At 33.7% G+C, this 12,251-nt stretch overlaps 1 protein-coding gene across 1 annotated transcript; it reads left to right on the top strand.

Annotated features, from left to right (window-relative positions):
* The first annotated feature begins 8,801 nt into the window (after positions 1–8,801).
* On the top strand, positions 8,802–11,485 carry LOC145821652 (protein FAR1-RELATED SEQUENCE 5-like). The gene is made up of 5 exons (XM_082918194.1): positions 8,802–9,225; positions 9,451–9,795; positions 9,901–10,035; positions 11,156–11,196; positions 11,381–11,485. Exons 1-5 carry the CDS (start codon positions 8,802–8,804, stop codon positions 11,483–11,485), a joined length of 1,050 nt encoding a protein of 349 aa, XP_082774320.1.
* The last annotated feature ends 766 nt before the right edge of the window (positions 11,486–12,251 follow it).

Below are 12,251 nucleotides of genomic sequence, written 5' to 3'. Positions count from 1 at the left end.
GTCCATCAAACACTAATGGTTCATCAAACAAGGGCAAGGCAAAGAAGAAAGTTCTTAGTGCAGCTCTACTTAACAAGACACTTGATCGTATAGTCAATGTGGTTGAGTCATCTTCAGCAACTTCAACACAAACCTCATCAAGATATCCTTCAATTGCAGAATGTTTGGCGGAGTTGGAAAGCATCCTTGGTGTGTCCCCGGATCATAAGTTGTATGTATGGGCTGCCAGATTGTTCTTAAGAGACAAGCATCGTGAGTGCTTTATGACACTTCTTACGAATGAAGTTCGGTTGAGGTTTCTAAAGTTGGAGATTGAGATGGAGAAGATCAACACAGGTTATCGCGGCTAATTATTTCTAGATGCATGGCAGTCTTATTATTCATACTGAATTTTATTATTATTTCATGTTTAAAACTTTTATTAGGATTTTTATTATTAATGGTGGACTGTTATGTTGGACTCATTAGTTGGACTTTTATTAATATTATGTATGAGCATGTTGGACTTTTATTATGTTGGACTTATTATTTGGAATTTTATTAATATTATGTATGAGTATGTTGGACTTTTATTATGTTAGATTTTGTTAGTTGAATGCTTGAGGAGTTAGTAGGTGGCATTCCTTTTCATTAGTCAGATTTCATTGTTACTATTCTCAAATGCAATTGTTATTAGGTGGCTTTCATTTGAATGGTAGGTGACATTTATTTGAATCTTGAAGATGAATGGTATGTGGCTTTAAGTATATATGTGTGTGTGTGTGTGTGTGTGTGTAGATGTGTTAGCCTCAGGTATCCTTCAATTTCTGTGTTTCATCTCTCTTCAAGCAGGTCTTTTCCTGAGACAATAGTTGTGTTTTCAATAATTTTGGCCCCCAGGTATTTTGGTAAACAAATCTTATTGTGTTTTCAATAATTAGTTGTGTTTTTAATAAATATTATTGTGTGTTCATTTCATTATTGTACTAGTAAATAAGAACCCTTTAAATGAGTAGGTGTTTTGGAGATGAGTAACAGTGATGACGATGAATGGAATGATGATCATGATGATAAAGATGCTGAAGATGAAGGCTTCGCAAACCCAACAAAATAATAATATGCTCTTAGCTACAGCGGCAACAGTTGTAGTGACATATGCGACAAATTATTTGATAAAAGAACCATGTAGGACATATTTGATAACCCAATGCCAAATTAGATTTATATATTTATTTATTTATTTATTATTATTATTATTTTAAATTTGCTGTTCCCATGGTATTAATTAAACATTTAGGGCGTCACACAAACTCTCAAAAAGGTTTAGCCAGCGAATTGGGAATGTATCTGTCATTAGCTCAAAGTAAGGCATCTTTCTTCTGTTGCCCATTTTTAGGGCTTGAAGGTCGATTAGAGCCAGTTAAAATGCAAGACAAGAACAAGCAAGGGATACAACATGGCTAGGACCTGTAAATCATCCCATTTATCATCTATATCTGGCATAAAGAATTCCACTGCTCAACCCTTTCCCTTTCTAAGTGAGAAAGAAGACTGACTTTGCCCTAGAGACAAACCAAAGGAAATGCTTGACTGGAATTGCTAGCAACGAACAGAACCGTTCATCCTCAATGGCTACCAAGTGGGGTTTGGCTTACTGGGCTTGGCTTGGCTTGGAAATAGAAGTTCATTCAATTCCCAAGCTTTAGATTGGTTCATGCAAGAAGCTGAGGGATTCGAAGGTTAGGCTGGCTCAAGAGAATCCTTTATAACCTAAGCTCAGAATAAATCAAAACTTGGGAGAAGAAAGACTCACAAGACAAGGCCTTTGGGCTTAGAATAAACCATTAAGGGGAATCGAACTATTAAATTAAAGCAAGTAAGGGTATGGTGAAAGTAAGATGCGGAAGGTTCTTGATATCGGGTAGGTTCAATAGCCATCTGTTGCCTTATTCTAAGTTTCGAATTAGAACCTATGACCAGCCAGTCGTAAGGGATGGGTGATGCAGGACTTTTTGCTGTAAGGTCCTATCTTTCAGATGCATTATTTGCTCAAGCAAAAAAGGCCTATAATAAAGAAAGCGTTTTTGAGTGGGTGGCTTTTGATCCCAATATGACATATCGAATAGAGTATAGTAGATGGCTTACAACTAAGATAACCGGGTACAGGCGATGAGATGAGTCCTGATGGTCTCGATATTGGTTTGAATGGTAGGAATCGAAAGAATTGGTCACTGTAACTACCTTTTTGCCATACCGTTAATAACATCTTTTATATGATTGGAGATGGGGACATAATAGCCTAATAGGCCAAGAAGCTATACTTTTTATTTTTTTAGTGCAATTTTGTCCCCTGAAAAGGGACTTCCACTTATTCTATGCAAAAACGACATTTTCCTCCTGCATTGGGTGATCTCAAGCTCTCCACTTTGTTATATACTTGACATTCTATGTTCAAATATCTCACTCAACTTGAAAAGCAAACATTTCATTAATTATGGTTGCTCCAGTTTGCTTAAGCAGTGTGATCTCTCTATCTCCTTCCGTGCCAATGGACACTACTAAGGGTGATCCAAGTCCCTCTCCCTACGTTCAACTAGGTGCCAAGGTTGAAGCTGAAGCCAAAAGTGAGTTTAAGGCTAAAGTGGGTGGGCGAGCAGATGGACTAACACGTGGATAGAGAAGGTTGTGTCGTGCACTCGGCTTTGACTTTGAAGGAGAAAATCGACCATAAGTGATTGGAAGTAGCTTAGGCTAACGAGACCATTCGACCAATAGGGCAATGTAGCTAGGGAGAGGAAGCGAGTCCACCTATTGATTCAAAGAACCCCAAGTTTGAAAGGATGGGCAACTCCTTCCGAATACATATGATGTGGGAAGAAATACAAGAATTTGATCTTTTAACATGAAGGGTGATTGATTACTCTACATGGCATCATGTTTTTGGCACAATCACAATTTTATTTGGTTTAAGAAAACTTCTCAATCTTCAACAAATGATTTATCTTTTTAAAAATATATTACCAAGTCTCACGTCCCGCCAAGTTGTGTAAGCAAAGCTTCCCCTAGAGAAAGACTAAAAAAATGGAGGCTAATAGAAGAATCTAGAATTCCCTAGAACCATCAAGAGAATGATGGAACCTTATACATAATTCTAGAATTGTATATAATATTCTTGTATATTCTAGAATAGGCCATTTGAGAAGATAGAGGAAGGATCTAGAATTCTATCCATCCTTACAATTTTTAGAATGTTCATTGAAGCCTATGAAATGGGAGGACTTCATTTGTCCAAACCATCCAAGTGAATACACGCAAAGCATTATCCAAGAGCTTTTCTCTCTAAAATTCCTTTGTGTGCAAAAATTTCCTAGCTCTCTTCCAAATAGGTTGACTTAGGTGCAAACCAAGCAAGTTGACATCGAGTTTGGAAAATCCAACGTCATGACAACTTAGGCCCTTGGTAATTGCAGTAAAATATTAATGTTCTTTGTATTATAAAACTATACATGTTGGGTTCAGATGCTACACTTCAAAGCTAAAGGAAGCCCTACTCCTTTCTCTTCCTCCACCTCTATTTTACACACACACATACACCTTTCACACATTTTTTTTCCATTTTCAAATCTCTATCCAAATTAATGAACCAAACAAAATGAGAGAAAGAAGAGGAGGTCACCACTGTATTCGATTTTCCACATCCAAAATAATCGATTGTTAAAATGAGGGCAAAAAACATATGCACAAACAAACAAAGTTCGATAAAAGAAAAGAGAGTTGCTAAATAAGTGAAAAAATGAAACAACACTTGAATATTTAGTAGAGTAAGCAAGCTGGAGAGGTGAATCACTAGCACCCATTACCTGGAGTAGAGTAAGTTGGGGAGGTGAATCACCTGTGACCATTACCTAGGAATTTTTAAAGAAGGAAATTACCAAAGCAACCTTCATCGTGATCTGAGCCACTCCAAAGCACAAGATTGAACTAATTTACAAGCACACTCCACAGGATGATGAGGCTGACAATCATTTCTAGTGCCATAATAGCCATCAAGATCCATATCAGGATCCTAGACACCTGACTATTTTTTGTTACTTTCTTGTCAAATTCCATGACTAAAGTTTTTGACCTTCTTTAGGAACTTGATGACTACAATGATGGTTGCCAGATTCTGCACTAAGACAATTGCAACAACCTTCTTCTTCTTCTTCTTCTTCATACCGGGTTTAATTGCACCAGACATTTTTGTATTTGTATCTATCATTTTCAGAAGAGAAAGTAGAGAGCAAAAAGCGAGAAAGAGAGAAAGAGAGCGAGTAGAGAGTAGAGAGAAAAGAACGATAGAGAGATATAGAAGGAGAGAGAGAATTTGGGGGAATTAGGGCGCATTTTGAGTTTTTAAAAAATAAGATTTTGAGTCTTTTCAAAAGATACACACATTAGATCGACAATATGTAAACACAAAAGATAAAAAAAAAATAAATTAAAAACTCATTCGAAATACATAACCAAATATATGTAAATACTTCATGTGCGAGAGTTAATTTCACAGTGTTAAAATGAATGGGGTTCCGTGATCGAAATGGACTAACCAAAACCTGAGACCTACAAAATGAAGAAAATAGTGAGAATTGCTCGGCTAGGGTTGGCTGAAGAACCCTTCCGGTGCAAAAGTTAGGGACTCAACCAAGAAGATAAAGGCTCTCTAGAGAGGGAGATCGAAATTGTATGTAAGAGGATGACCCTTATATAGTTGCCTTGCCTTGCCTTGCTCTCCAAAGTGAGGGTGAGATAACTTGTGTACTTTCTAGTTCTACTAATCATAGCTTGTGTGGGGGACCACTAGTTGGAGTGAGGGTGAGATAACTTGTGTACCTCCTAGTTCTAGTTATCATAGCTTGTGTGGGAACGGGGTAGGTGTTGTGACAGCAGTACGGCGTCGTTTAACTTATTAATTTTTTTTTGAATCACACGCAAGTTGTCGCCTTTCTTTGCTGTAGAACAACATTTAGGTTTAGGTTGAAAAAAAAAAAGAAAAAAAAAGGCCTGTGACCATGTTTTCTATTAAGCATAAAATTATGATTTTAGACTTAGGGTTCACTTTAGGGAAAAAGCAGAAACTTAACATCTATGAAGAAGGTTTTTTTCACCATTGTCATAGTGATTCATCATCAGCCTCCATCGCAAATCCTCACTCACAACACCATCTTGTGCTCATTCACTCTCTTATTTCAGGTATTATAGATTGTTTATGTATATATATATATGTGTGTGTGTGTTATTATAGAATCCACACCCTATATGCAAATATGAATGTCATAACTAAAAATAATAATTATTAGTCATAATCAAAGATCACATAGAGAATAATCTAAGACCTTTTCAATCATAATTAAAATAAGAATCAAAATAAGTCAATTAACATCACAATAAATGATAATTAGGGATGGAACGGAGATTCATTATTGAAGGGGCCAAAAGATAAATAATTTATTTTTCACCATATACACAAACACACATGTATATAGAATATGATATATAAATTATATATATACATAGAAAAAAAAACAGAGTAAAGGGTTTTAATGAATGATATCCATCACAGAGTTAGAAATTAGAGTTTATATCAAAAACATATTCTTATCGGAAACAGAGTCTTATGCATATTTAGATTTCAAATCAGAAATAGATTCAGATACATATTCATATTCAAATTTTGCATAAGATCATACGTGTTACACCCTTTAGCTATCATATCAATTTGGTCCTGAGACCCACATGTATAGTCGGTACCGACGACCATAAAGGTCCATATCTTGCGCGCAAGTAGCCATGGTATTATCACCACCAGGCAAGGGCCACGTGAATATAGGCCTCGGTATTGTTACCCTCGGGCAAGGGCCACGTGAATACAAGCCACAACATTGTTACCCCTGGGTGAGAGCTACGTGCATATTGGCCACGGTATTGTTACCCCCGGGCGAGGGTCACGTGAACTAAGGATGCCACAAATACATTTCAGAAAAATAGACATTCATTCATAATTAATGAAATAGCATTTCAGAAAACAGATCGTATCATATCAGTCAGAAAATACTTGTAATTAAACATAGCTTTACAGAGTTATTACTCACAGCGTTCAAATGCTTGGTTCACCCTTGTAGTTGACCCTACACAATTCATCATACACATAGAAATCGAGTCACAATACAATTTATTTCATTCTTAACTTGTTTAGTTCTCTTAGGCTTCTTTCCTACTCTTTTAATCCCTTTATAATGCTCAATATATGCCTAAGAGTGCTTAGAAATGAAAGAGAACAGAAAATGAAGCATAAAACATCTTTTCAAAATTTTTGAAACAGGGCCCTCCGCTCGAGCTTACCCTTTTGGTCTGCAAAAGTACTGGTTGCTACTATTCTACGCTCGAGCGACAACTTCTCCGCTCGAGCGACGAAGTCCATTTATGGGTTTTCTAAAATGTTGATTGTGCTTCAAAACATAACTTTAAATGATACAACTTACATGTTTTATCCCATATATCAACTATACAACTTCTAATCATGATATAACGTCAGTTCTACAAGATTCGAAGTTCATATCTCCAAGGATTCATCATACAAGCCCAAATTACTTCAAATTCATTTCCTTAAACTTCATAACTCACAAATTCTAAAACTTGAATTGAGCTTTCAAAATAATTTCAAGACTTGGGTTCATACATGGCTTGTCTAAAAACATACAAACTCTTAAATAATTAAGAAAATATGATCCATTTAAAATCATTTATATCAAAACTCCTTTAATTTATAAATTAAGCTAATTGTTCATAAACCCATAAATTTCCAAAGTTTAATTCTTATTTCATCGAAACATGAAATCAATTATTAGAAATCCATGATGTATGTACAATCAGAATATTAAAACTTGTAGAACTTGTCCATGCATGTAGAAATTAGACTCAATTCATGCATGATATTCCAAAATCAAACCCCAAATAATTAATTTCTAAATAAATTTTCATAAATTTGAACATAGCTCCAATTTCTCATTTTCTTTTTAATTACATAAAATTAACTTCAAGCTCTTACTATTTTCCTTTAAATCATGAAATTGGAGCCATTAAACTTTGCATGTATGAAATTAAGATCAAAACTAAATAATTTTAATTAGAATAGCTCTAATTTGGATTATTTTTAATTTTCTTCATATTAGACCCAAATTCAAATCCATGAACCTTTTAAACATAAATTAAAATCTCAAAACCTTGAAATTCTACAATGCATGTTTAATTGAAGTATTAATCTTGCAGAGTTTGTCCATGCATGTAACAATGAGACTTAATTTATTCAAGACTACATCAACAAACCCAAAATAATTAATTTTCCAAATTAATTTCCATAATCATGAACCTAACTCATTTTCTTGCTAATTTATTTTCCATTGCATGTAATTGAATCTAATTACCTTTTAATTTCAACTTCTTGCCATCAACATGACACGTGCACACACACTTGTCACTACACCCACAAAATTGCTCACTACACCCACACCCACACCCACATACACCCACAATTCTAGATTCTCTCATAATTTAGTTTATGAATAAAATTAGCTTAATTAAATAACACTTAGTCTTAATAAATCTTAATTAGTACATAATTAAATCAATCATAACTAATCATAAATTCCACATAATCTAATTAATCTAATTGACTTCCATTAGAGCCTAATTAAATATATTTAAATTTATCAATCCGAATTAGATTTTTAATCAAACTCCCAAAAGGCTCCAAATATTAAATTAAACTTATTTTCATCCTCAATTTTGGTTTCTTAAATCATTTAAGCCTTCAATTTCTGATCAGACCCAAAATTTCGTCAATAAATTACATATTCAAATTAGGCATAAATGAATTTAATTCGTAATAATCTTAATTTCCAATCCTCTTAACTTAATTAACTCCAATTAGGACCCAATTAATCAAATCTCAATTTTATAAATCTAGTTTGAATATTTAATTAAACTCTCATATGGTCCGATACTCCAAATTAAAATAACTCAATTCACCATTTGTACTCTCTTGAGCCATTTAGGTTTTCAATTTCTAATTCCAAATAAATCCTCAATAGAATCATATACGAATCAGTCTCCATAATTTTCATAAATTCCGAATTAAATCAGAGTAATGGGCAATTAAATTCAAATCTCTTTGATTAATTAAATGCTAATTATTATACGTGGTGGGATCATTACAATAACCAAGTTGTAATTAATACTATAATAAGTTATAACCCAAAAGTGATGTGCCTTATAAAATTTTCCTATATATCTTACATGTTTATATTGTAATAGTGATGCTTGTAATCAAAAGAAAAAAGAAAAACAAAGAATAGATGTGAAATTGTTGGGGCGAAGGAAAATCTTGATTTTACTTTTTTTTTTTTTTTTTGTGTGTGTGAAAATTGAGCTTATTTTTGCTAGGATTGAAGTTCATGTAATTTGTTAATTACTCCCCCCCCCAAAAAAAAATTGTTAATTACTTACATGGAAAGTAATGAATCAACTTATGCATATATTTATATTATTATAAGGAATGGCTAAAAATTAGTGAATAGTTCAAGGGACAATCAATTGTAGAGCTTATTTTAATTAATTATGAAAAATAACAGCAATTTGTTCATTATGTTGTTAGCTTCATTTGTACAACTTTTTAACACTTATCTTGCTTTTGAAGCAAAAAATCGAATTAATTTTTGTATATATTCATTCGTACCACTTTTTAACACTTCTCTTTTTATTTTATTGTCAGATTATTGTTATTAATGGAGGTTGATGGACTTGAGAGAAGTATAAAAGATAATGTCAGATTGTTAAAAGAGCACACACCATGTCTTGGAACTGAGTTTGAGTCAAAGGAAATTACATACCAATTCTACAATGAATATGGAAGAATTACGGGATTTAGTATTAGAAGAGATTACCATACAAAAAGCAAGAAAGATAGTATAATTGTTAATAGAAAGTTTGTTTGTTGTAAAGAGGGAGAAAAAGATAAACGAAGTGAAATGGTAAAACAACCTCGACAAGACACAAGAACTAATTGTAAAGCATTAATGTATGTCTCTTTAGAAAGGGAATTATCAAAATGTGTTGTTACAAAGTTTGATGATACCCATAACCAAATTATGTATCTTCCTCAATGTGCTCATATAATGCCATCTCAAAGAAAGGTTTCTGAAGCTCAAGGTATAAATATGGAATTAGCTGATGCTACTGGTTTATCACTCAAGGCATCACATGATCTCATTAGTACCCAAGTAGGCAGGAGGGAATTTGTAGGATTCACGTGAGAAGACCAAAAGAGCTACTTGCGTGTAAAAGGACATAGAGACTTGCAATATAGTGAAGCGGGTACTTTGTTGAGATATTTTCAGAAGCAAGCTACTAATAATCCATATTTTTACTATGCAGTTCAATTGGATGTTAATGAAATGATAACCAATTGTTTTTGGGCTGACTATCAAATGATTATAGATTATGAAAATTTTGGAGATGCTGTTTCATTCGACACAACATTTCGAACAAACAAAGAGTATCGACCATTTGCTCTTTTTACTGGCTTTAACCATTTTAGAATGACAGTGATTTTTGGTGTCGCATTACTATATGATGAAACCACAACATCATTTGAGTGGTTATTTGAAACTTTCTTGCATGCAATGTCGGGAAAAAAGCCTAGTACTATTTTTACAGACCAAGATCAGGCAATGGCTAAGGGAATTTCTTATATCATGTCTGATGTTACTCATGGATTGTGTACTTTTCACCTAATGCAAAATGCCTTGAATCATTTGGGCTATTTATACTAGGGCAGCTCAACATTTGGAAATGACTTTAAAGCTTGCATTTTCGGATATGAAGATGAAAATGAGTTAGTTGAAGCTTGGGAATCTTTGATTATTAAATACAACTTGGAGGAGAATACATGGATGAAGAAAACTTGGGAACTTAGAGAGAAGTGGGCACATGTGTACATGAAGTGGTCATTTAATGCAGGTATGAGAAGCACCCAACTCAGTGAGAGTTTGAATGCAAAATTAAAAAAGCACTTAAAATTTGACCATAATATTGTTCGATTCTTTGCTCATTTTGATCAAGTTGTTTTAGACAAGCGGTATAACGAAAGTTATAATATTTATCAATCTAGACAAAAGTTACCAAGAATAAAATCAAGAGTTGTCCCATGTTAGTTCAAATTACGAAACTATATACCTCTCCTATCTTTGACTTATTCCAAGACGAGTTTGACAAGTCTCTTTCTTGTCAAGTAAGGAAATGCTAAAGGAGAAATTAAATATGTGATTGGTTTGTATGGAGAAGATAGAGAGTATATTGTGGTGGGTGCAATGGAATTTGATAATTTAGGAGGCAAAACTCTACAAAATGTTCGTTGTACTTGTCGAAAATTTGAGAGTTTTGGAAGTTTGTGTGGTCATGCGATTAAAGTGCTCCATCAAATGAATGTTATGGAAATTCCTGATAGATATATACTAGTGCGATGGAGGCTAGATGCAAAGGATTGTTCATCTAATGACAAAAAGTTATAGTGAATGAGGTTGATCCCAAGTTGTTCATATCAGCGCGTTATAGACATCTTTGTCCTAGAATGATAAAATTAACAACTTGATCATCTGAATATGATACTGTATATGAGTTTGTGGACAATAGTATTTTTGATTTGTGTGTAAAAGTGGACAATATGATCATTTCACTAAATAGCTCAAATGCTTCAAGTAGTGGAAGGCCCCATTAACATGGGTTAAGGGTTTGAAAAAGAAGGACAATGTACAAAAGAGCGGTTGTAGATTAAAACCTTGGCATGAGAAGATTGGAAAGAGGACAAAAGTTGTTTCACAATGTTGCGTCACTCAGGTATTAATCTTATTTAGCTATGTAATTTTTTTAATTTTTATTTTTATTTATTTATCTTACTTTGTGTAATGTATTTATAAATACTTCAAAACATCTGTAGAACATTGACCAATGCAACAACAACATAGATGTCCAAAATTCATCTTCAAACTAACCACATGTGAGTTTTTCTTTTATTTTTATTTACAATATATGGTGCAAGTGTAATGATAATGACACATTGTATTTACTTATAATTATTTAGGATGTTCATACACCTTATTGGTCACAAATGATGAATTATGGGTATAATATTTTCACGCATGACGTTAATTGTCCACCATCACACCCACAGTCGGTGCTTTTGTCTTCCCAAGTATCATATAGTCCATCAATTTCTCAAGTATTTAATATACTTATATTTGAAAATAAAAAAATAGTCAATAAATTTTATTCTAAATACATTTTCTTATATACTTTTTTCTTCCAGGAAATTTCAGTTGATTCAACAATGCAAACTCTTATGGAGCCTTCGTCATGTTTGGACAAGGATGAATTTGTTAATTTCTCTAGCAATTCACCCCCACAAAATTGAAAGATGACATTTGATTAACATGCAACTATTGCCTTTTCATTACTGTAATTTTACATTCCAGAAATATTGGGCTCAATCATATTATTGTTTATTCATTTTAATGATTTTGAAATTTGAATTTTGGATGATTTGGTATGTGAAGGAATTAGATTTACAATGATATTGAATATTAAATTTGTTAGTTGGTTCATAATTTAAATTCAACTTTATTTTTTTATTTTTGATTTAATTTAGTTATTACAATTATATACATACATATATATATATATATATACGTACAGGAAAGAAATAAACCTTCTCGTATAATCCTGTTGATCAAGTCTGTGCTTCTTCATATAACGTCGCTTTACTCCCTGAAAACACAAACGTGAGCTAGCCGGTGGGTATATGCCGGATACCTCTCCGATGCCTAAGTCAGCAAAAATGGACAAATAGACAAAAAGCTCTGTGTATTCGGGAATCAAAGTTGTGTTACCTCTCCATGGGTGATGTTGTGAGCTTTTATAGGTTTCGCGTGGCACAGTCCTAGTAGGACTCTTATTCCTCCATGCAGAGTCCTCCTAGGAATCACATTCTTGAAAGATAATGCTTATCCTTCAACACCCTCCTCACTGCTTAAACCAAGTGAGATGCTTTTATCTCGGCGGTATGACAAAACAACCGAGCTATATCAGCCATGCTAAACTGGCTGAAATGACCGAGCTTTACTTAGCTCGGTTCTTCCCTCCACTGTACGTATATCGGCTTCTCTGGCTGAGACCGTGCT

This window comes from Camellia sinensis, chromosome 3 (genome assembly GCF_055761805.1).
Source record: "Camellia sinensis isolate YWXY chromosome 3, ASM5576180v1, whole genome shotgun sequence".
Classification (NCBI taxonomy): Eukaryota; Viridiplantae; Streptophyta; class Magnoliopsida; order Ericales; family Theaceae; genus Camellia; species Camellia sinensis.
Note: the sequence above shows the minus strand (reverse complement) of the source record. Positions and strands in the feature narration are given on the sequence as shown.

What these genes read in the sequence shown, in the direction of transcription:
- LOC145821652 (XM_082918194.1), top strand. Translation starts at nt 8,802, where the DNA reads ATGGAGGTTGATGGACTTGAGAGAAGTATAAAAGATAATGTCAGATTG. An exon ending in AAAGGTTTCTGAAGCTCAAG is followed by an intron (nt 9,226 to 9,450) that starts GTATAAATATGG and finishes TTTACTATGCAG; the next exon opens with TTCAATTGGATGTTAATGAA. An exon ending in TCACAAATGATGAATTATGG is followed by an intron (nt 11,197 to 11,380) that starts GTATAATATTTT and finishes TTTTTCTTCCAG; the next exon opens with GAAATTTCAGTTGATTCAAC.